General features: G+C 41.5%; 1 protein-coding gene across 3 annotated transcripts; it reads right to left on the minus strand.

Annotated features, from left to right (window-relative positions):
• Positions 1–593: 593 nt before the first annotated feature.
• On the minus strand, positions 594–15,152 carry LOC123989351 (RING finger protein 122). Of its 3 annotated transcripts, none has more exons than XM_046290300.1 (6): positions 14,965–15,152; positions 12,776–12,965; positions 3,972–4,017; positions 3,625–3,666; positions 3,435–3,517; positions 594–1,910 (listed from the first exon to the last, which is right to left on the minus strand). In XM_046290300.1, the coding sequence occupies exons 2-6, from the start codon at positions 12,883–12,885 to the stop codon at positions 1,796–1,798; spliced, it is 396 nt and encodes a 131-aa protein (XP_046146256.1). In that variant the 5' UTR covers positions 12,886–12,965; positions 14,965–15,152; the 3' UTR covers positions 594–1,795. The 3 variants fall into 3 exon arrangements, with proteins under 3 accessions (XP_046146256.1, XP_046146257.1, XP_046146255.1); XM_046290301.1 differs by lacking the exon at positions 14,965–15,152 and adding an exon at positions 14,451–14,946 and having other exon boundaries at positions 3,435–3,514; XM_046290299.1 differs by lacking the exon at positions 14,965–15,152 and adding an exon at positions 14,451–14,944.
• Between the last annotated feature and the right edge of the window lie 11,037 nt (positions 15,153–26,189).

Here is a 26,189-nt window from a genome sequence, read left to right on the forward strand (position 1 = left end):
TTGTTTGTCCCTTAACCCTCAGGAATTAGGTCATTGCTTGATGACCATGGTAGAAAGAACCAAACTGTCCATATTGAGCCATCTATTTTAAATCTAGGGCTGGGATTAGGAGTGAGATTAAGAGTAAAGGTTAGGCCAAATAGTTAAAATCATTACGTTTGAAAAGTGCTCTGCTTCTGTCGTCTTCAGCATGGTCAGAAAGTGATATAGCCTACCTCAAGACTTGGGCTGTTTGAAATGGCATTCTATTTCTACTGCACCATGGGATTAGAGTGCCATTTTGGAAACAATCATATTAATTGATTTCTGGTGCGTAGTGTTCTGACCTAAACCCAGGAATGACATGACTCATACAGGCCACCGTCTGCATCAATGGGACTGTCCTCTAGTGACACTCCTGATAGCTACAGGAAGGTACGAGTCACTATCTGGTCATGGTAGAGAGGACGGAAGAGATTTCTAATCACAAAAATGATTTTAACCCCTAAAAGATTTGCTTGTCAGTTCTGACGATATTGTTGCTTTTGTTCGCTTTGTCAATTCAAGAAAAGCGACTTGTTCGTTCACACACCACAAACACGGTTGGACATGGATCAAAACAGGACACGTTGTATTTTCAGATATTTACAAAAGCAGATATTGTACACATGGGGAATGTTTACTTTGCCATTGGGCAGTACCTGTGCTTCAGTACACATCCCTAGACAGAAAGGAATTGTTCCAAATCTCCCTTCACTTTAAATATAATTAACTGGAAAGGCTTGTTTGGCAAGGAAATACTAGTCAGGATAAAAAAGTTGTTGGTCCCTCCTACAGTTCATAACAGGAGTATGTCACACCCACTTAATATAAGCAGGATGCAGACCTGACACACAGACACACACACAGACCTGACAGACAGACTAGACATGTGACACAGTCAGAAAAAAATGTATCACAATGATGATACCTGTATGTCATCATCCCCAGGGTGTAACATACTGGACATTGCAGATAGATATGCCATGAACAGAGCTGACAATTCCTCACTCCAGATTTCAGAAAGGCATGTCTGGTCTACATCATATATTTCTATCTGGGCATTCAGCAATACATCCCATGAGTTCTCAAGCTCTCTCTTCACAGATAGCCCCTCTTCCAGACAGTGACAGGGTTGAGAGCAGCGTTTTTGTCCCAGATTGTGTGGCTTTGTGAATCTGTTGTTCATGAAGAAGTCTGTTGAATAGTGGGTGTGCGTATTGTAGAGGCTCGGCAGTCACTCATTAAATGACTGATTCTACATGATAAGGTGTAGCATGACATACTACAGTACCCATAATGGTAATAATTGTGGGTGCTTATATTTGTCCTATTTCATTTGTTTTTTTTGCAGATCCCAACTCTCCCTGGGACACCCCCAGAGAGTGGGGTCACAGCCAGGGTCGGCCGTTATCAACAGCAACCCTGGAGTAATTAGGGTTGCTCCTTTTTCAAGGGCACGTCGACAGATTTACACCGTGGTCAGCTCGGGGATTCAAACAAGCAACCTGGCCCAACGCTCTAACTGATGGGCTACCTGCCGCCCGTGTGTCACATCTCCTTATCAATACATGGGAGTGTGAAGTCTGAAGATATGTTTCCCTATAGTTATGTTGTCATGTGGTTTCGTCAATGGTCCCTAATAATAGATTGTCAGGTCATTTTGCTTCAGCAATGTATAGTCTGTACCGGGACCTCTAAACCAGTCTGTTCCGGTCGTACCACCATAGCAACATCCTACACTAGTCCTTTCCAGCTGTATCGCCATAGCAACCCACTACACCAGTTCATCCAGTAGTGTGCCCAGGCTGTGGCGTTGTTCAGGTGGCCCAGCGATGTGCCGGTTACACATGGGACACACACAGCGCACCTCCAGCCACTTCACCAGGCATCTGCAGAGGCAGGCAAATAGTCAGTACAACACATACATACAGTACCAGTCAAAAGTTTGGACACACCTACTCATTCAAGGGTTTTTCTTTATTTTGACTATTTTCTACATTGTAGAATAATAGTGAAGACATCAAATCTATTAAATTACACATATGGAATCATGTAGTAAGCAAAAAAGTGTTAAACAATTACAGTATATATTTTATAGTATTCAAAGTAGCCACCCTTTGCCTTGATGACAGCTTTGCACACTCTTGGCATTCTCTTAACCAGCTTCATGAGGTAGTCTCCTGGAACGCATTTCAATTAACGGGTGTGCCTTGTTAAAAGTTCATTTATGGAATTTCTTTCCTTCTTAATGTGTTTGAGGCAATCAGTTGTGTTGTAACAAGGTAAGGGGGTTTATAGAATATAGCCCTATTTGGTAAAAGATCAAGTCCATATTATGTCAAGATCAGCTCAAATAAGCAAAGAGAAACAACAGTCCATCATTACTTTAAGACATGGTCAGTCAATACGGAACATTTCAAAAACTTTGAACGTTTCTTAAAGTGCAGTCGCAAAAACCATCAAGAGCTATGATGACACTGGCTCTTATGAGGACCACCACAGGAAAGGAAGACCCAGAGTTACCTCTGCTGCAGAGAATAAGTTCATTAGAGTTACTAGTCTCAGAAATTGCAGCCCAATTAAATGGACATTTGACTGGTGGAAATCTGTCCTTTGGTCTGATGAGTCCAAATTTGAGATTTTTGGTTCCAACCGCCGTGTCTTTGTGAACGTAGAGTAGGTGAACGGATGATCTCTGCCTGTGTGTTTCCCACAGTGAAGCATGGAGGAGGAGGTGGGGGTGCTATGCTGGTGACACTGATTTATTTAGAATTCAAGGCACACTTAACCAGCATGGCTACCACATCATCATGCAGTGATACGCCATCCCATCTGGTTTGGACTATCATTTGTTTTACAACAGGACAATGACCCAGCACACCTCCAGGCTGTGTAAGGGCTATTTGACCAAGAAGGAAAGTGATGGTGTGCTGGATCAGATGACCTGGCCTCCACAATCACCCGACCTCAACCCAATTGAGATGTTTTGGGATGAGTTGGACCGCAGAGGGAAGCCAAAAAGTGCTCAGCATATGATGGAACTCCTTCAAGACTATTGGAAAAGCATTCCAGGTGAAGATGGTTGAGAGCATGCCAAGAGTGTGTAAAGCTCCAATCAAGGCAAAAGGTGGCTATTTTGAAGAATCTAAAATATATTTTGATGTGTTAATTCATAGTTTTGATGTCTTCACTATTATTCTACAATGTAGAAAATAGTAAAAAAAAAAATTAAACTTGAATGATTAGGTACTGGTACTGTGTATGTACGCATGCACACACACACACCAAGCAATTTCACCAGGCACCTGTAGGACAAAAAACACCCCAGTAACACACAAGAAACACCCCAGTAACACACACACACACAGGCACATCATTTATATCTGCTTAGTGTGTGGTGAGGTGACACTTGCCTCCGGTGAAAGGCATGTTGGCATGGCAACACTCCTAGCTCATCTTTCACTCTGAAGTCCTCCAAGCACACTGCACATGTCTGCTGTGATTGAGAGAAGGGGAGGGAGAGCAATGGGGAGAGAGAAAAATAAACCAGGGGATGAGAGAGAGCGAGACAGAGAGAGAGACGAAACAGGTGACAGAACTAACCCCGTGTAGATTGAGTTTCTTTGTATCCCCTTTGAACACCACCTGTGAAAAAGCATAATTGATTAGAGCTATAATTGCGAGATAAACATAGAATGAAACACATTTTTAGTTCAAAAGATGAAGGGATGTTTGATGACTAAAATATAATTTGGATGTTTCTGCACTCATCACACGGGGGCCTGAGACACTGAGAATTGAGATGGCATTCCAGGCAGATTTTTTTGCAGTTACAATAGATTTCTCTAATGCATTCCTGAGATGTTAAAACACTTCTCCAGGTGCTTCTGAAGATCTGCACAGCACGACTGCACTAAAGGTGATTTTGAATTGACCCCGAGTTAGCTTACCGCTTTATATCCAAACCTCTCTCGTTGGGCCTGGTGTCTCAGTTTACTGGGAGGAGAGAGCAGAAATGGAGAGACTGTTAGTACAACTGAGTGAGAAGACAGACAGACAGACAGACACACACACACACACATACATATGAATCAACCTGTTTGAGTGACATCCGCTGACACTGGCAGCTTCCAAGATCAATATACACAGAGATAGTTATGATGACATTTGTCATCTCAGTCTTGGGATTGACCAAGTTCAATATTTTTTCATTAATTCTGTGTACAAATAACCATATACGGTACTACTTGTTTATCCAAAAGATAAATCTTAGTAAAGAGGCACGCGCTCACTGTGCCCACTCAGTTTCAGTGGGCCCCCTTTTCTCTCCTCTCTGCCACGGTGAAAGGACCACATTGTGGAGCAGAGAGGGTCATACCCTGGACACCGTGCTGTGTTGTGCACAGGTAGCCTAGTGGTTAGAGTGTTGGACTAGTAACTGAAAGGTTGCAAGGTCAAATCCCTAAGCTGACAAGGTAAAAACATGTCGTTCTGCCCCTGAACAAGGCAGTTAACCCACTGTTCCTAGGCAATCATTGAAAATAAGAATTTGTTGTTAACGGACTTGCCTAGTAAAAAAGTCTCAAGAGCTCTTCAGACACCAGAGCAGTCTCCAGCTCACAGTCATATATCCTCTTTGTCACAAGAGAAACACACCATACTTTTAGTTCCAGCCTGAGGCTGCTGCCTGAAGCCTTAAATAGACTCAAACTATGCTGATAAGCATTTGCAACTGATTGTTTGAGTTGGGAAGTACTTAAGGACAGAGAGAACCTAGGGAGGGGTGAGGAGGGGGTCAGAAGGGGATCTCCCATGCCAACAATTTTAGAGAAACCTTAGTCACAGTAACAGTAATAACAGTCTCACACACACACTCACATCCATAGATGGATTCTCATAACTCAGGTCCCATCACTTACAGTGCCTTCAGAATGTATTCAAACCCCATTACTTTTATACATTTTGTTACAGCCTGAATTTTAAATTGTTTAAATTGAGATTTTTGAATGAATTCATCTCCCAGTCTCTGGTGAAAAGCCGACTGAACCAGGTTTTCCTCTAGGATTTTGCCTGTGCTTAACTCCATTCCATTATTTTTTTATCCTGAATTTTTTTTATCCTTTTACTTACAAACATACCCATAACATGATGCAGCCACCACTACACTCTGGCATGCTGAAGAAGTGTGCACTTCACGGATGAATCCCGGTTTCAAATGTATGGGCCAGATGGCAGACAGTGTGTATGGCATTGTGTGGGCGAGCGGTTTGCTGATGTCAATGTTGTGAACAGAGTGGCCTATGGTGGAGGTGGGGTTATGGTATGAGCAGGCATAAGAAGTGGATAACAATCACGATTGCATTTTACCGATGGCAATTTGAATGCACAGAAATACCGTGACAAAATCTTGAAACCCATAGTCGTGCCATTCATCCACCCGCCATCACCTCATATACGCATGATAATGCACTGCCCCATGTCGCAAGGATCTGTACACAATTCCTGGAAACTGAAAATGTCCCAGTTCTTCCATGGCCTGCGTACCCACCAAACATGTCACCATTTGAGCATGTTTGGGATGCTCTGGAACAATGTGTAAAACAGCGTGTTCCAGTTCCCGCCAATATCCAGCAACATCGCACAGCCATTGAAGAGGAGTAGGACACCATTTCAGGCCACAATCAACAGCCTGATCAACTCTATGCGAAGGAGATGTGTCACGCTGAAGGAGGTAAATGGTGGTCACACCAGATACTGACTGGTTTTCTGATCCACGCCCCTACCTTTTTTAAAGTTCTGTGACCAACAGATGCATATCTGTATTCCCAGTCATATGAAATCCATAGATTAGGGCCTTTTGAATTTATTTAAATTGACTGATTTCCTTATGTAAACTGTAACTCAGTAAAATATTTAAAATAAAAACGTGTTTTTGCGTTAATTCCACGACGCGGTTAGCTTGCACTCACAGCCAATGTAAAAATCCACGATTCTAACATAGGTCTATTCAGGGAAAACAGGGTGATGAGGGAGTCGCTACTAGACATAGTTGTAACATGCGTGAAAATCTAATATTTTCTGGGATTCCTGAGGATGCATCCAATAATCCAGAGGGGGCGATCAGAGAGTTCATGCAATCCGCCTTGAAACTTCCTCTAGAGACTGTAAACAAGGTGTCTTTCCACCGAGTACACAGACTTGCAGCAACAAGACCAAGGGTCCCCGACCAATCATCGCAAAATTTGAACACTACCAACCAAAGGAACTGATCAAAAGCAGGGAAATGGAGCTTAAAGGGACCAAATTCGGTCTCAATGACCAATTTCCACGGAGATAAATGAACGTCGCAAGAGGCTGTTTCCTGAGCAGAGGCATCAGAGGGAGAGGGGTAAACTGCCTTTCCCATTGTGGATAAACTCTTTATAGATGGACAGCTATTCCGAGACAGCTCCATAACACAGTGGCTGTACTAAATCCTATAGGGACTTCAGGTTACGAAAAAAAGAAAGTATAGAAACTGTAAAAATATCTGAACACTATGAAGTGGATATGATCATACATGTACTCAATTACATGCTCACTTACACATGGATTTATACATGCACACTTGATCTCGCTCTCTTCTCTCACTCTCTCCTCTTCTCTCTCTATTGTCGAGAACTGGTCTATAATTGAATGTTTCTTGTTTGTTTATCTTTTCTATGTCTTTGTCTACATGTTTATATACGTTTACAACCAGCAAGGGGAAGATATCAGAATAGGGACATTGGGGAATGATAACATATTGTACGGGATACATGTGTACTGTAGTGAAGCCGTCTCTATAGTAATGCAAGGTCTCTTTCATGATCATGTGAAACATCAATTGCTATGGAAATGCTGGGATGTGTTTTTCAATGGTGTTAAATGTAATTATGAGGCAACTATGACGGTGATACAATTATCATCCTGAATATTAAGGCTATACGCACAGCATGCTACACACATAGACACTCAACCATGCAAATTGGCAGTTATTATTTATTTGGACATCACACATTATAGTCTTACTCTTATACAGATATTGTACACACTCTCACTAAATCACATCCAATACCATACACATCAACCTACTCAGATTTACTACATACATAATATCTTGTCTCAATGTTCTACCATCTGTGGTATTGGCTCACAGGCAAACAGGCAAGGGAATAAAACAAATATTGCTAGAACCTATTTTTTGAATTCTAAATATCAGACATTTGAAAGGTCTAATTTTGACCGTCATAATAACTTTTATGGCAATAACTTTACAAGCACTAATGATGGTCAATTTAGACTTGAGAATAGTATCTAGTTATGGTAAGGGGTGAAATAAGTATAGCCAGTTATAACTAACGGTTTAGCTGAGCATAATAAAAGAACATGAGTCTTTATGTAGCTAAAAGAAAAGGAATATAACATATACTGTTTACAGGAAACTCACTACATATTTAGATGAAGTTGCGTGGATAAAGGAATGGGGTGGTGAAATCATTAACAGTCATGGACAAAGGAACTCAAAAGGTGTGATGATATTAATTAACAAAAATGGCGATCTGAATCTGCAAATAGTCAGGAAAGATTCGCAAGGAAGGTGGATCTTTTTGAATATGAAAGTGGACAAAAAAAGAGATTTGTCTTATTAATCTATGGTTCAAATCAGGATGATCTATACTTCTATGAAAATATTTATACCAATTTATTGAAGTTACAGGCAACAAATTATCAAATCATTATGGTAGGAGACTATAACAGTGTTAAGTACCTCAATGGACCGTAAAGGAAATCCCTCTACAAACTATCATCACTGTGCCCTTAAGAAAATTTCTGGTGTCCTTTGACAGCTCTTTGGTCTTGGCCATAGTGGAGTGTGACTGATTGAGGTTGTGGACAGGTGTCTTTTAAACTGATAACAAGTTCAAACAGGTGCCATTAATACAGGTAACGAGTAGAGGACAGAGGAGCCTCTTAAAGAAGTTACAGGTCTGTGAGAGCCAGAAACCTTGCTTGTTTGTAGGTGACCAAATACTTATTTTCCACCATAATTCATTTAAAAAATCCTACAATGTGATTGTCTGGATTTTTTCCCCCTCATTTTGTCTGTCATAGTTGAAGTGTACCTATGGTGAAAATTACAGACCTCTCTCATCTTTTTAAGTGGGAGAACTTGCACAATTGGTGGCTGACTAAATACTTTTTTTGCCCCACTGTAGGTTCAACAAATCCCTTTATTGTTTGGGATACCTTTAAATGTACCTTCAGAGAAACTTATATTCAATATTCATCAATAAAAAGGCAGCTTCTGGCTAAAGAGACAGGACTAACAAGGGATCTCTGATACTACAGAGATAAAAAATAAGTGAGAGGAAAAACAAAAAGAACTTGAGGAACTTATTCAAGAACGATCTAATGTAATCTATTACAAAAATAGAGCAAAGTGAATGGAATATGGAGAAAAATGAACAAAATTCTTCCTGAATCTCCAACAAAGGAACGCTACCAAAAATAATTTGTAGAAACTCGTTACTGAATACAGACTCATCTATAATTCTCCAAATTATATTTTGAGAGGAAGCTAAGTATTTTAAGCAGATGTTCTCTTTTCCATCTCATCCTCTCCCACTGAATGAAGATTACGTTAAGGAATTCTTTCCAAATAATACAAAAAATTGAAAATTAACAAATGTACAGAAAGATCCGTGCGAAGGCCAAATTACAGAGGAAGAACTTTGAGGCTATTAAATCCTTTCAGTCTGGAAAAACCCCAGGGCTTGATGGCATACTGGTAGAGGTATATCATGCCTTTTTTATATACTAAAAGCTCAATTGTTAGATTGTTTTAACTACTCATATAGAAATGGTAGTCTGTCAGGTATTTAGCTGGAAGGTCTGATTTCACTATTATTAAAACAAGACTCAGACGGCAAAGATATAGACCCAGTAATATTAGCGAAATGCATAGCACTCAGAATTTTTTTTTTTTTACCAGGTATTGTTCATCCTGATCAGACAGTTTTTTTTACGTGGATGATACATTGGAGATTACTAGAACTACCGAGAAATAATAGATCATGAAACATCTAAGAAGCCAGGCCTGATATTTATAGCGGATTTTGAAAAGTTATTTGATAAAGTAAGACTGGATTTTATTTATGAATGCTAGGATTTTTTCAATTTCGGTGATTGTCTTATAAAATGGGTAAAAGTAATGTATAGCAACCCCAGGGGTAAAATAGTTAATAACGGCTACTTCTCAGAGTTTTGATTTGTCAAGAGGAGTGAAACAAGGGTGTCCGCTGTCACCATATCTATTCGTTATGAGCACCGAAATGCCACCGAAACATTAGAGGATTAGAAATCCAAGGCTTAAAAACAGAGGTGTGCATGTATGCCGATATCTCAACTTTTATATTAAGTGTGCAAGCTAGATCCCTGCAATGTCTAATTGTAGATCTAGATAACTTTTCTGGACTCAAATATAATTATGATAAGTGTACAATAAATACGTATTGGATCTTTAAAAAATACAACTTTTACATTACCCTGCAGTTTACTTATAAAATGGGCTGACGGTGAAGTAGACATACTTGGTATTCATATCACAAAATATATAAATAAGCTCTCCACAATGAATTTCAATACAAAACTTATAAAAATAGACAAGATCCTGCAAACATGGAGAGGTAAATACCTGTCTATTTATGGAAAAATTGCCCTGATTAACTCCTTAGTCATATCTCAGTTTACTCACTTATGTGTCACGCCCTGTTGGTAGAGATCCTTTAATTCTCTATGTTTTTTTGGTCAGGCTGTGATTCAGGTGGGAAAGTCTATGCTTTCTGGTTCTTTGTTTTTGGCCGGGTATGATTCTCAATCAGGGACAGCTGTCTATCGTTGTCTCTGATTGGGAATCATACTTAGGCAGCCTTTTTTCCTTTCTCATTTGTGGGTTGTTGTCTTCGTTTAATGCATGTATAGCCTTACGGAGCTTCACGTTAGTTTTTGTTGTTTTGTTGGCGATATTTAAAAATAAAGAAAAATGTAGGCTCACCACGCTGCACCTTGGTCCGGTCATTTTCATGATGATGTTCGTGACATTATGGCGCTGCCTACTCCTGATGATTTGTTTTTCAAATCATATGACAAAAAATATTTATCTTCATCTGGGACGCTAAACTAGACAAAATAAAGCATGCCTATCTATATAATGAATAGGGTGGGTTGAGATGATTAAATATAAAAGCACTAAACCTCTTTAAAGCGTCACTATTCAAAAGTTTTACTTAAACCCTAAATGGTTCTCAAGTAGATTACCAAGAAAAGCCATTGTTTAAAAATGGCCTTTTTGCATTTGTGCAGATTGCCATGTCTCATTTTCGATTCATTGAAAATTATACTTTTTTCAACGTATCTCTTTTTCAAACAAGCATTGCAGAGCTGGCTACAATTTCAATTTCATCTCCCTGAAAAGATAGAACAAATATTACAACAAATATTATGGCTGAACTCAAATGTGCTGGTTGACAAAATACCTGTCTTTATGGGAAAGATGTTTGAAATGTGTTTTTTGTTCTTAAATTATATTGTAAATTGGAATGGTAGAGTTAGGTCTTTCATGGAGTTATCAGAATTGTATGGGAATGTCTGCTCAATCCAAGAGTACAACCAATTGATTACAGCATTACCCCAAAAATGGAGGAGGCTGGTGGCAGTGTGAGGAGGTAGGGAACTGGTGTCTGCCCAATATAAAGTATCAAAACTGGCAGAGGAATAAAAATAGCATGAATTGGAAGATATATCAGTAACATTTGAGGACCAGGATGTTGACAACTGTGCCATACAGATTGAAAAATAGTTTGTAATAGATTTTTGATGTACCGATTCCATGGTACAGGGTCTATGAGTTGAGAAATTACGCAAGATTCAAAACTTCATGCTTTTCAGCTAAAATTATTTTATAGAATTCTTGCCACCAACAAAATGTTGAATATTTGGGGCACAAAATAATCAAAGCTCTGCAGATTTTGTTGTAAGGATACAGAATCAATAGAACATTTATTTTGGTATTGCCCTCAGATAGCCTGTTTCTGGTTTCAGGTTCAGGAAAGGCAAAAAATGAACAACATTGAACCAAAATTGACCCTAGAAATGGTACTGTTAGGAGATCTGGAGAGACCGGGTCAATCAATTACTAATATACTAATACTCTTAGTAAAAGTATTTATCTTCAACTCATAATCTATGGATTCTATTTGATTAGATAGATTGAAATCATACATTAAACATCACAGCATAGTTGAAAGATATCTTGCATAGAAATCCGAAGAGGGTGGCCAACAGAGACAGGTGGGATGGGCTGAGGAAAGCTGAGGGTTGTGATGTGGAATTGGAGACAGGTGGAAGTGGAGTTGCTGGCCGGAGGTAGAATGACAGCCAAAGATATAAGTATAAAAAATAAATTCAAACTAATAGATAATAAAACGTTTGTTTGAATAACACTGAGGGGCAGTTGTCTTTTTTGTGTTTTTTTTTTTTTTTTACAGCTAATGCCAGTTTGCCTGAGGCTATGCAGGTGTTTGTTAAACTAGGCAAGTCAGTTAAGAACAAATTCTTATTTACAATGGCAGCCTAGGAACAGTGGGTTAACTGCCTTGTTCAGGGGCACATTTTTACCTGGTCAACTCAGGGATTTAATCTAACAAACTTTGGGACACTGGCCCAATGCTCTAACCACTAGGCTACCTTCCGGTTACTGGCCCAATGCTCTAACCACTAGGCTACCTTCCGGTTACTGGTCCAATGCTCTATAACCACGAGGCTACCTTCCGGTTACTGGTCCAATGCTCTATAACCACTAGGCTACCTTCCGGTTACTGGTCCAATGCTCTATAACCACTAGGCTACCTTCCGGTTACTGGCCCAATGCTCTATAACCACTAGGCTACCTTCCGGTTACTGGTCCAATGCTCTATAACCACTAGGCTACCTTCCGGTTACTGGTCCAATGCTCTATAACCACTAGGCTACCTTCCGGTTACTGGTCCATTGCTCTATAACCACTAGGCTACCTTCCGGTTACTGGTCCAATGCTCTATAACCACTAGGCTACCTTCCGGTTACTGGTCCAATGCTCTATAACCACTAGGCTACCTTCCGGTTACTGGTCCAATGCTCTATAACCACTAGGCTACCTTCCGGTTACTGGTCCAATGCTCTATAACCACTAGGCTACCTTCCGGTTACTGGTCCAATGCTCTATAACCACTAGGCTACCTTCCGCATATACATACGCTTGCATTGTTGTTTTCTGTCTTCCTTTGTCTTTTTCTTTATTCTCTTTAGTTAATTTTCTTGGTTGTTGGTGCATTGGGGGGGTTCTTGGGGGTGGGAAATGTAATTAATTGTATTTTGTATTATCATTATTTATTTATTCTTGGGTTTGGGGAACTGTGGGGGACCTTGGAGGGTTCGGGTCCCCGTTTTTGGCCTTGTGGGAGATCTGTCGATGTGCCCTTGAGCAGGGCTTTGACCCTGGCTGCCTCTGTGTGTCACTCTGAATGGGAGTCTGTTGGATGACTGGTGTGGTGCAGTTGTTGAGCGGCTTCACTACAAGTATATTGTATGTTTTGGATATTCAATTAAAATAAAACATTTGTAAAAAGAAATGTTGAAATTGTTGCGTTTATATTTGTGTTCAGTGTAGATAGCTAGATAGGAGGGATATGTTTACCTGATGAAGTAGCAGCAGAAGATGAGGCTCAGGACGAAAACAAAGACTCCGGTCCCGAAGATGACCATATAAATGTTGAGAGGAAGGTTCTGGAATGCCACGGTAGACATGACCCCTGATCTCTTGCCTCCGACCTGCTGTGACCTCTGATCTTTCACCTCTGACGGTTAACCAGACACACACATACACCCTGGAGAGAGACACATTATTCATTTTTTATGTTCATCACAAATAATGAAAAGCACATACAGTAACCATAACACAAAAACACAGACACACACACAGAAACAGTATGTAACCCAGGCTGTCTCTGTTGGTGGGTGAGGGTTCAGGCAACAAGCCCTGGTAAAAGCAGGAAGTGATACAGTCTGGCTGTTGTGCAGTTGCCAGGATATAGACTCTGATGGTATAAGGATGCTCTTAGACACTGATGAAAGGTCAGTTAGTATCTAATGGAAAGTTAGTAAGGATTGGGGGAGGAATGATGATCATATATCTCTGATTGTTGTCTATCTATGGGCTTACTGATGCCCTAGTCCTATGTAAGACTTTACAGCACTAATGCCTCTAGAGATATTGTCAGGCAAGTACAACAACCTACACACACACACACACACTGACCTAGGCAGGCCATTGGCTACAGACACTGTTTACATGCCTAAGCTATATTAGTCAAGAGGCACATGGTCAGTTCATTGGCTAAGAGAACAGAGATCACAGGGGTGCACTCAGCCTCCAACCCAAAATGGTTTTATTTATTTCACCTTTATTTAACCAGATAGGCAAGTTGAGAATAAGTTATCATTTACAATTGCGACCTGGCAAATAAGGAAGGGGTTAACTATTAATGTCAATGTTATGCATTACCTCTCAGGCAGAGTATAAAAGCCCTCTGGGTGTGGGTGCGTACACACACACACACACACACACACACACACACACACACACACACACACACACACACACACACACACACACACACACACACACACACACACACACACACACACACACACACACACACACACACACACACACACACACACACACACACACACACACACACACACACACACACACCAGGTTTATGGTGTGTGTCTGCACACTAATGGGCAGATGTTGGTGTGGGTCACTGTTGGAAGAGAAACTGGATATGAGACTCATTTCGAAACATTTCATCCAGTTTCTTTGCTAAGAGTATCTGAAGATAAATGTATAGGTGTGTGTAATATAAAGGAGGTAATCATTCTGAAGAAAGTTTACTCTTATCGTAAACTTGCCATAAACACACTTGGATATCAAGAACTGTCTGCGCACAAAAGTTAAGTTGTGCACACTGCACATTCACGGTGACGTCAAGTCACCAAGGGACAATGACATGATAACATCATGAAGATCTTAGCCTATTATGTATTTATCAACGGAGGATATGTATCGTCGACGTTCCAATGTATTAGAAAATATAATATATACTGAATCCATGTAATTCTAGTGTTATCCGCTAAAATTGCGCATTATCATACAGTTTCTCATTAAAAAAAGTCAAATGTTGTCAGCTCATAAATCTTCTTGCATGGCCATCAAAAACATGTCATATCACACAGCGATTAAGTCAATCTTTTGAAAAACAAGAAACGTTCAGAGAAACAAATGTGTCCTATGCTTAAATGCTTACCGTTATAAATTAGAAAGCACATCAATAGCGCAGACTTTCCCTCGATGGTAGAACCTTTTCTATTCTTCATCAATAACACTGGATCGTCGTGTCTGGCTCGTCCGGCAGCGCGTCACATCTCACATCTGGACTATTCTCTGTCTTTCTTTCTTTCTCTCTCTTTCTCTCTCTCTCTCTCTCTCGCTCTCTCTCTCTGGCCCTCTTTTACAATGTCCCACCCCAAAAAGACAAACGATTAAAAAAAATATTCTTCCCACTGGGCAACAACTGGATGAATCAACGTGGTTTCCACGTCATTTCAAGGTTTGCAAAACGCCAACAACGTAAGGGAATTTATGTTCTCCCGTTGATTTCACGTCCAATGCACGTTAGTTGACAACTCAAGCAAATCGAAACTAGATGTTGAACTTATGTTTGTGCAAGTGGCTTGCCATGAGGTATTAAATGTGAGACAAAAAAAGATTTCGAAAAAAAGTTGACAGGCAAGTAATGAGTGATGTGTATCGTGTCTTACCACATCTGTGCTGGGTTGCATCTGTAGACAATTTGGCTTGAGGGTTATACATCTGTCGTTATTATCCTAAGGACACAAGTCCTGCCTTGGTATCGTCATACACATCATTACCGTTACAGCTACAATTGCTGCTAATGTGGATGAATGCGAGGATTGGAAACAATTCCTTTTCCTTGCCTCCGCTCTCCTTCCCCGCCCTTTCACAATGAGAGAGACGCGGGGAGGCGCGTACACTTCTGAGACAGAGCTTGAAGTTCAGACAGTGCATTATTTTCGGTGCTGCTAAGCTGATGATATGCATTATGATGCATATATTGAACATAGTACACAGCGTTGTACGAGATCTTCAGTTTCTTGACAATTTTTCGCATGGAATAGCCTTCATTTCTCAGAACAAGAATAGACTGACAAGTTTCAGAAGAAAGTTATTTGTTTCTGGCCATTTTGAGCCTGTAATCGAACCCACAAATGCTGATGCTCCAGATATTCAACTAGTCTAAAGGACAGTTTTATTGCTTCTTTAAATCAGGACAACAGTTTTCAGCTGTGCTAACATATTTGGAAAAGGGTTTTCTAATGATCAATTAGCCTTTTAAAATGATACACATGGATTAGCTAACACAAACTGTCATTGGAAAACAGCGGTGATGGTTGCTGATAACTGGCCTCTGTACACCTATGTAGATATTCCATTAAAAATCATCCTTTTCCAGCTACAATAGTAATGTTGTGAATTACTATTGTAGCTGGAAACGGCTGATTTTTAATGGAATATATACATAGGTGCACAGAGGCCCGTTATCAGCAACCATTGTCTACACTGTATTTCTGATACATTTTATGTTATTTTAATGGATAAAAAATGTGTTTTTCTTTCAAAAACAGGGACATTTCTAAGTGACCCCAAACTTTTGAACAGTAGTGTACCTATAAAACAGATACCATTTTATACTGTACAACAACATTTTACACCAGGTGAAAACGTTTTCACTAGTGGACAATGTTTCATCATCTCACTGTACTATGTACCAATCTGTACCAATCTCATCTAAGAACTTGTACCACGATGAAACACTGCTGTCAAGTCTCAACTATGTATATGAGCAGGAAATGACCCATGGCCTTGTACTGCTGTCTGCTACATGTCAGAAGAGGAACCCAAATACCACCACCAACATCTTAAACTGTCCTCAGGATGTTTGCGATATGCCAGTTTGGTTCCTGCATAGCTGAATGTTTTAGCCCAGTGGTTCCAAGACTGTTCAGTGCTGTTGAGCTAACATACACAGTCAAACAGACGTATGTGTCTAGAATGGAGTCTAAAGCCGTGGCCCTGACCTCCAGTCCATGCAGTATGAGACCCGTTTCAACATATCATATCATATTCTTCAATCAAGATTTCAGTTGAATCAGGCTTGGCGCCTATGTTCTTTCTACATGAAGAGCAAAAAGCCTGCAAAGTGATATACCCTTTACAATCCATCACTTGGTAAAAGAAGACGACAGCACCAGTGAACATATCTCACATACTGTCACGCCCTGACCTTAGAGATCCTTATTTATTCTCTATGTTTGGTTAGGTCAGGGTGCGACTCGGGTGGGAAAATCTATGTTTTCTATTTCTTTGTTGTTTTTTCCTAGTGTGGTTCCCAATCAGAGGCAGCTGTCTATCGTTGTCTCTGATTGGGGATCATATAATAGTTGTCATTTTCTGTTTGGGTTTTGTGGGGTGTTGTTTTCCGTTTAGTATCTGTGCCTGACGGAACTGTTTGCTTTCGTTTTTGTTTTCGTTATTTTTGTTTGAGTGATTCTTGACAATAAAAATCATGAACGCTTTCCACGCTGTGCTTTGGTCCACACTTCCTTACGACGCCGAGCGTTACATATACATTCAAGGCCTGATGGGGGATGGATGAAGACAAGTGGCTTTCAACCACCGTAGCAACTTGGGGAAGCTTATGGTTGATTGTCATGCAGCCAAATGATGATGATGAGGCTACATGACCTTGGAGCCAATAATAACCATGTGGCAATTATGGTAACTGTGTTCATTCTATAAAACACAAATTGCCTCTAAACACGCTCAGCTTTTAGTCTGGGGTAAAGCTGCATCCATCCAATACAAGCCAAGTCGCTCTGGATAAGAGCGTCTGCTAAATGACTTAAATGTAATGTAAATGTCTAATCATGGACAATAGAGCCATACACAGACAATAGAGTCATACAATAGAGTCTTACACATAGACAATAGAGTCATACAATAGAGTCTTACACATAGACAATAGAGTCATACAATATTGTGTGTAGTGGTGATGTCAGCACAGTGATCACATTTCATCCTGTGACAGGAAGGAGACAATTAGACAAAGATCTGCCATGTCCTCTGTTTCCTCTGACGAGGATATAAAAAATAATGACAGCAACACAATATGGCTCAACTCGCCACATCTGGATGTCAGTGGGCAGGGTTGTGACCAGGGCCAGTCCTGGCCATTCTGCCCTCCTAGGCCAGACAAAAAAAATTGCCACCCATACAAGAATAGTCCCAGTCTAAAATACTTATTTTTCCAGTCATTGAAGTTCGGTTCCATTTCGGTTCTGAACGAAATGTTGAAAATACGTATTTTCCTGACGTTGAAATCAGGTTAATTTTCAGTTCTGAATTAGAGTTGAAAAGACATAATTTATAGACATAATTTTACGTATGTTTGGGCCAAATCAAGGCTGGTCTCGACCAGACAAAATCTGAACTAATCATAGACGTCTGCACCAAAAAAAGACATCGGGTCTGGACAGGACCAAAAAAAGACATCGGGTCTGGACAGGACCAAAAAAAGACATACAGTCTGGACAGGACCAAAAAAAGAAATCGGGTCTGGACAGGACCAAAAAAAGACATCCAGTCTGGACAGGACCAAAAAAAGACATCCAGTCTGGACAGGACCAAAAAAAGACATACAGTCTGGACAGGACCAAAAAAAGAAATCGGGTCTGGACAGGACCAAAAAAAGACATCCAGTCTGGACAGGACCAAAAAAAGACATGCAGTCTGGACAGGACCAAAAAAAGACATCGGGTCTGGACAGGACCAAAAAAAGACATCGGGTCTGGACAGGACCAAAAAAAGACATCGGGTCTGGACAGGACCAAAAAAAGACATCGGGTCTGGACAGGACCAAAAAAAGACATCCAGTCTGGACAGGACCAAAAAAAGACATCGGGTCTGGACAGGACCAAAAAAAGACATCGGGTCTGGACAGGACCAAAAAAAGACATCCAGTCTGGACAGGACCAAAAAAAGACATCGGGTCTGGACAGGACTAAAAAAAGACATCCAGTCTGGACAGGACCAAAAAAAGACATCCAGTCTGGACAGGACCAAAAAAAGACATCCAAAATGCGTCAGTCCGTTCTTACTGAAGTATAGCCTACAGTGTCACCTGAAATTACATTTTAGGAATGGCCATCTATATCAAATAAAAGTTTATTTGTCACTGTCACGTGACTACGGTGGGCATTCTAGTTTCTTTATTTCTATGTTTTCTATTTCTTTGTGTTTGGCCAGGTGTGGTTCTCAATCAGAGGCAGCTCTCTATCGTTGTCTATGATTGAGAATCATACTTAGCTAGCCTTTTTCCCACCTGGGTTTGTGGGTAGTTGTTTTCTGTTTTGTGTCTGCACCAGACAGAACTGTTTTGTTTTGTTCCACTTTGTTATTTTGTGTCAGTGTTCAATTTGAATAAATTATCATGAACACGTACCACGCTGCGCTTTGGTCCTCTTCTTCAGATGAGCGTTACAGAACTACCCACCACCAAAGGACCAAGCAGCGTGGTAGAGAGGACTCCTGGACATGGGAGGAGATCCTGGATGGTAAGGGACCCTGGAGGCAGGCTGGGGAGTATCGCCGTCCAAGGGAGGAACTGGAGGCAGCAAAGGCAGAGCGGAAACGTTATGAGGAAACACGGCTAGCAAGGAAGCCCGAGAGGCAGCCCCAAAAAGCATTTTGGGGGGCACACGGGGAGTGTGGCAGAGTCAGGAATCAGACCTAAGCCAACTCCCCGTGCTTACCGTGGCGAGCATGGGACTGGTCAGGCCCCGTGCTATGGGGTGATGCGCACTGTGTCTCGGATGAGCATTCACAGGCCAGTGTGCTCGGTGCCAGCGTCCCGCATTTGCCAGGTGGAAGTGGGCTTCCAGCCAGAATGGGTTGTGCCAGCTCTGCCCTCGAGATCTCCAGTGCGCCTCCACGGCCCAGTGTATCCGGTGCCTCGGCCAAGGAAGAAGTCTACTGTATGTCTCCCCAGCCTGGTGAGTCCTGTGCCTGCTCCCAGAGCCAGGCCACCTTTGTGTCTCTCCACTCCAGAGATGGCCTCCAGTCCGGGGCCTCCAGAGACGGCCTCCAGTCCAGGGCCTCCAGAGATGGCCTCCAGTCCAGGGCCCGCAGCGAGAGTACCCAGTCCGGGGCCCGCAACGAGGGTTCCCAGGCGGGGCCCGCAACGAGGGTTCCCAGTCCGGGGCCTGCAACGAGGGTGCCCAGTCCTGGGCCCGCTACGAGGGTCCCCAGTCTGGGGTCGGCGGCGAGGGTCCCCACACTAGAGGCGCCACCAAAGTGGGGGGAGCCAGAGGCGGAGGGGGGCTACGTCCCGCACCAGAGCCGCCGCCATAAAGGAAGCCCACCCGGACCCTCCCCTTTAGAGTCAGGTTTTGCGGCCGGAGTCCGCACCTTTCGGGGAGGGAGGGGTACTGTCATGCCCTGGCCATAGAGAGGTTTTTATTCTCTATTTTGGTTAGGCCAGGGAGTGACTAGGATGGGCATTCTAGTTTCTTTATTTCTATGTTTTCTATTTCTTTGTGTTTGGCCAGGTGTGGTTCTCAATCAGAGACAGCTCTCTATCGTTGTCTATGATTGAGAATCATACTTAGGTAGCCTTTTTCCCACCTGGGTTTGTGGGTAGTTGTTTTCTGTTTTGTGTCTGCACCAGACAGAACTGTTTTGTTTTGTTCCACTTTGTTATTTTGTGTCAGTGTTCAATTTTAATAGATTATCATGAACACGTACCACGCTGTGCTTTGGTCCTCTTCTTCAGAAGAGCGTTATAGTCACGTGCGCCGAATACAACAGGTGTACACTTTACAGTGGTCCTAAAGGTCCTAAATGACATCATAACTGCCATTGATAAGAGACATTACTGTGCAGCCGTATTCATCAACCTGGCCAAGGCTTTCGACTCTGTCAATCAACACATTCTTATTGGCAGACTCGACAGCCTTGGTTTCTCAAATGATTGCCTCGCCTGGTCTACCAACTACTTCTCTGATAGAGTTCAGTGTGTCAAATCGGAGGGCTTGTTGTCCGGACCTCTGGCAGTCTCTATGGGGGTGCCACAGGGTTCAATCCTTGGGCCGTCTCTTCTCTGTATACATCAATGATGTTGCTCTTGCTGCTGGTCATTCTCTGGTACACCTCTTCGCAGACGACACCATTCTGTATACTTCTGCCCCTCTTTGGACACTGCGTTAACTAACCTCCAGACGAGCTTCCGTGGCCTCCAACTGCTCTTAAGTGCAGGGGAAACTAAATGCATGCTATTCAACCTATCCCTGCCCGCACCTGCTCGCCCATCCAGCACTACTCTGGACGGCTGTGACTTAGAATACGTGGACAACTACAAATACCTAGGTGTCTGGTTAGACTGTAAACTCTCCTTCCAGACTCACATTAAGCATCTCCAATCCAAAGTTAAATCTAGAATTGGCTTCCTATATCGCAACAAAGCATACTTCACTCATGCTGCCAAACATACCCTCGTAAAACTGACCATCCTACCGATCCTCAACTTCGGTGATGTCATCTATAAAATAACCTCCAATACTCTACTCAACAAACTGGATGCAGTCTATCACAGTGCCATCCGTTTTGTCACCAAAGCCCCATACACTACCCATCATTGCCTCCTGTACGCTCTTGTTGGTTGGCCCTCGCTTCATACTCATCGCCAAACCCACTGGCTACAGGTCATCTACAAGTCTCTGCTAGGTAAAGCCCCGCCTTATCTCAGCTCACTGGTCACCATAGCAGCACCCACTCGTAACACGCGCTCCAGCAGATATATCTCACTGGTCACTCCCAAAGCCAATTCCTCCTCTGGTCGTCTTTCCTTCCAGTTCTCTGCTGCCAATGACTGGAACAAACTGCAAAACTCTCTGAAGTTGGAGACTCATATCTCCCTCACTAGCTTTAAGCACCAGATGTCAGTGCAGCTCACAGATCACAGCACCTGTGCATAGCCCATCTGTAAACAGCCCATCTATCTACCTACCTCAACCCCATACAGTATTTATTTATTTATTTATCTTGCTCCTTTGCACCCCAGTATATCTACGTGTACATTCATCTTCTGCACATCTACCATTCCAGTGTTTCAATTGCTATATTGTAATTACTTCGCCACCATGGCCTATTTATTGCCTTAACTCCCTTAACTTACCTCATTTGCACTCACTGTATATAGACCTTTTGTTTTCTTTTGTTCTGCTGTATTATTGACTATGTTTTGTTTATTCCATGTGCAACTCTGTGTTGTTGTATGTGTCGAATTGCTACGTTTTCTCTTGGCCAGGTCGCAGTTGCAAATGAGAACTTGTTCTCAACTAGCCTACCTGGTTAAATAAAGGTGAAATAAAATAAATAAATAAAACAATTAAATGTTTACTTACAGGCTCTAACCAATAGTGCAAAAAAGGTATTAGGTGAACAATAGGTAAGTAAAGAAATAAAAACAACAGTAAAAAGACAGGCTATATACAGTAATGAGGCTATAAAAGTAGAGAGGCTACATACAGACACCGGTTAGTCGAGCTGATTGAGGTAGTATTTACATGTAGATATGGTTAAAGTGACTATGCATATGTGATGAACAGAGAGTAGCAGTAGCGTAAAAGAGAGGTTGGCCTACTGTTTGGAAACACCAAAAAAAGACAGCTGGTTCGTACAGGACCAAAAAAAGACATTGGCGTCAGTCCGTGCTTACTGGGGTGTAGCCTACCATGTCAGCTAGCAGTGGAATTTTATGAATGCCCATCCATGTGGTAGGCCCATCCATGTGGTAGGCCCATCCATGTGGTAGGCCCATCCATGTGGAAGGCCCATCCATGTGGTAGGCCCATCCATGTGGAAGGCCCATCCATGTGGTAGGCCCATCCATGTGGTAGGCCCATCCATGTGGTAGGCCCATCCATGTGGTAGGCCCATCCATGTGGTAGGCCCATCCATGTGGAAGGCCCATCCATGTGGTAGGCCCATCCATGTGGTAGGCCCATCCATGTGGTAGGCCCATCCATGTGGTAGGCCCATCCATGTGGTAGGCCCATCCATGTGGTAGGCCCATCCATGTGGTAGGCCCATTGTTTTGTAAAACAGGCCGTTGTATTGGATTTATTCGTCCGGATTCCTGTGACTAATCAATTTCGCTATTTAAGCTCTGAATATCAGCTACCCGACTTTATCAGGAGGAGTTATCCTGAGCCTATTTGCAATGTATTTACACAGCGGGAAATGCAGAAGTATTTTCTTTTTAGCTATGATCAGCTGGTAAAATGTGTATGGATACGAACTTAAAACAACTGATCATGAACATTTAGCCCACTGGATCAAACTCCTGGACAGCAGTTGTGAGTAGCCTGACCATCCATTCCATATTGTCCATTTGACTTTGACTTGTCTTGTTTTTAGAATATGTTGTCTGTCAGGTTATTGAATTATTACACAGGTTAAACAGTCAGGTTATTGAACTACACTTAAGGCGACAACCTCTCTGCTCATTTAGTTCTTTATATACAATTTCACAGACCGAGGACACAGAAATAACAAAGCTAAAAAAAATATTCAAGAATTCCTATAGAAAGGGTCTCTATACGAAATGGAAAGGTAGAAGTGTAGAGTATAAACAGACACAGAGACATACAGGATCAATAACCTCACCGAACCCTACAGATACACACTACATAGGGACAGAATGACAAGATCACAGTTATAGAGGCCTGTAAACAAACCTCTGCACACAAGGGACGGACTGGGACCAGAATCAGCCCATTTTTCCCTCAAGGCCCCCATTATCAGCCAAATAATGATAATTCTGTATGTGCAAAACCCTAAATGTTCTGCTGTACACAAGATACATACGAGTCAACAGATCACTTCAACACTCCACTGACTGAGCACGATCACATCCTCAAATCCAACTCTTACATACTGTACTGTACATCTATCAACAGTTTGCTACATTAGCGGCAGGGTAGCCTAGTGGTTAGAGCATTGGACTAGTAACCGGAAGGTTGCAAGTTCAAACCCCCGAGCTGACAAGGTACAAATCTGTCGTTCTGCCCCTGAACAGGCAGTTAACCCACTGTTCCTAGGCCGTCATTGAAAATAAGAATTTGTTCTTAACTGACTTACCTAGTTAAATTAAAAAATTAAATAACTTCTCACACCTAATACTGAAGTACAACTGTAGTAATACTATAGTAAACCTGTAGTAATAACATAGTAAAACTATAGTAATACTATAGTACACCTGAAGTAATATCTAGGGTTGCAATGGGTCGGAAACTTTCCATAATTCTTCCATTGGAAGTTAAGGAATTTGGGGAATTTTGTTTAACCTGTTGAGTGTAGGGGGCAGTACTTTGATGTTTGGATGAAAAACTGTTAGGAATTTTATGAATAATGACTAAACAATATATACATTTGAAATAGAACTATAACTGTTTTATTATATCTGATTAACAATATTAATTCATAAGGAAGGGATTTGTCACGACTCCGACCGAAAGTGGCTCCCCTTCCCCTTTGGGTGGCGCTCCGCGGTCATCGTCGCCGGCCTACTAGCTGCCACTGATTCTTTCCTCCCCCTAATTGTGTGTTTATTGGTTACACCTGTTATGAGTTTGTGGTAATTAGTTGGGCTTTATTAGTCAGCCGGTTTGACATGTTTCTACGAACTTAACGGTTACTATTTTGAATTTTCGAATGCCCGTCATGACCTGCATGAACCTGTGGATTTCTGAACAAAACGCACCAACCAAATGGAGGTTTTTGGATATAAAAATAATCTTTATCGAACAAAAGGAACATTTATTGTGTAACTGGGAGTCTCGTGAGTGCAAACATCCGAAGATCAAAGGTAAGCGATTCATTTTATTGCTTTTCTGACTTTTGTGACCAATCTACTTTGCTGCTAGCTGTTTGTAATGTTTTGTCTGCTGAGAGAGATGTCCTAACATAAACGCTTGGATAGCTTTTGCTATAAAGCTTTTTTGAAATCTGAAACGCCAGGTGGAATAACAACAAGCTAAGCTGTGTTTTGCTATATTGCACTTGTGATTTCATAAAAATTAATTATTTTTAGTAATTCAATTTGAATTTGGCACTCTGCAATTCAGCGGATGTTGACGAAAATTATCCCCATAATGGAATAGGTGCAACAAGAAGTTAAATTCATCAAAAAAGTTAGCTTATAACAGTGAACCTTTTTTGTGGGATACACATAAGGCAATTCTAGGTCTCATGGAATATTTTGGTTAAACTATCCGCAATTCAATGAAATTTCAACCCTCTGCATGCACAGTGCATTCTTCCATCACATGTACATCTGATTCTCAAGACCTTGCACACGAATGAGATGCTATTCAACCTATACTACTAGACTGTCTGAGCTGAGTTTTGATTACAATACTGGGTAGGGTGAATATATTTTATATGACATACAGTATTTTGGGAGAGAGTGGTAAGCAGCCTGAAACTCCTAAAACCTAAAGCAGTAGCTATTGTACGGATTGAGGGAGACAATGCCATCCTGTCTGATGTTGAGACTCTGCTTGCTGATGTAAGAGAAGAAATCCGTACCGCCCTGCCCACTTCACTGTTGCGCCAAGCAGAGGAAACTGCAGTTGTGAAATACATCAAGAAGCGTGAAGACCTCTGCCTGAATCCCATACACGCCGCAGCGTACATGTTGGACCCCAAGTATGTTGACAAGGGCATCCTGTCTGGTGCAGAGTTCAACAAGACCTTTGGTGTCATCACTACCATGTCTTACCACCTTGGCCTGGAGGAGGACAAGTTTCTTGGCAGTCTGGCGAAGCACACTTCCAAGGAAGGGCTTTGGGATGGACATGCAATAATGCAGTCGTGCCAACATATCTCATCAGCTACCTGGTGGAAGGGACTTTGTGGATCTGAGGCTCTTTCCCCTGTTGCCTCCATCATCCACCAAATCCCACCAACATCAGCCGCCTCAGAGTGCAACTGGTCCTTGTTTGGGAACACACACACCAAAGCACGCAACAGGCTGACCAATACAAGGGTAAACAAATTGGTGGCCACCTGTGAAAATTTGAGGCTTTTTGAGCCAAACTTTGAGCCATCCTCAACAAGGTTGGAAAGTGACAGTGAAGATGAGGCCTCAGAGTCTGATGTTCAAGAGGTGGACATTGAGGAGATCCAGGGAGAAGACATTGAAGCCTGAAAGGAAGACAACCAAAGCTTTAGTTTCTAGACTATCCATTTTCCAGATGTATGTTGAAAATGTTTTTGGGAGATGCAATGGATCATTGAGGATCATTCAATATTCCCTTTCTTTTGTTGTTCAGTGAAATCATCCCATGTGAAGTCAACTCATTTAATTAAAGTTCAATTCGTAACTAAATTGTTTTTTTTCCATTTCTATTGGAAGGATTTAATAATTTCCAATTATGTCTATGATAAGTTAAAAGGTTTATGCTTCTGTCTCCATATTATATGGTAAATATATCCAATGCAAAAAACATCAACATTTAAATGGTATTAATATTCATTTGCATATATTCCCCTTAATTCCCATATATTCCCCTTAATTGCCATATATTCCTGTTAATTCCCACGGAAAGTTTTCACCTCTGAATATTCCCCAAAATGTGCAAACCTAGTAATATCATAGTAATACTATAGTACACCTGTATTAATAACATAGTAATACTATAGTAATACTGTAGGTGCAACTCTAACATCCTGGCACTGTTTAGAGATGGTATATCAAATGGTATGTTGAGACCAGACATAAAGTATGTGTCACACACATAGAGGCTACTTGAGGTATTCATAATCAACGAACAGGAATATTTTCAGTTGGAGTAAATGTCAGCATTGGATAATCAATCATTCTGACTTGTCATCTATTCCATAC

Source organism: Oncorhynchus gorbuscha, linkage group LG11 (assembly GCF_021184085.1).
Source record: "Oncorhynchus gorbuscha isolate QuinsamMale2020 ecotype Even-year linkage group LG11, OgorEven_v1.0, whole genome shotgun sequence".
Lineage (NCBI taxonomy): Eukaryota > Metazoa > Chordata > Actinopteri > Salmoniformes > Salmonidae > Oncorhynchus > Oncorhynchus gorbuscha.

Coding starts and splice junctions, on each gene's coding strand:
- LOC123989351 (XM_046290300.1), bottom strand. CDS start 12,885: ATGTCTACCGTGGCATTCCAGAACCTTCCTCTCAACATTTATATGGTC. Junction 4,018..12,775: donor TTCTGCTGCTACTTCATCAG/GTAAACATATCC, acceptor CTCTCCTCCCAG/TAAACTGAGACACCAGGCCC. Junction 3,667..3,971: donor AGAGGTTTGGATATAAAGCG/GTAAGCTAACTC, acceptor GCTTTTTCACAG/GTGGTGTTCAAAGGGGATAC.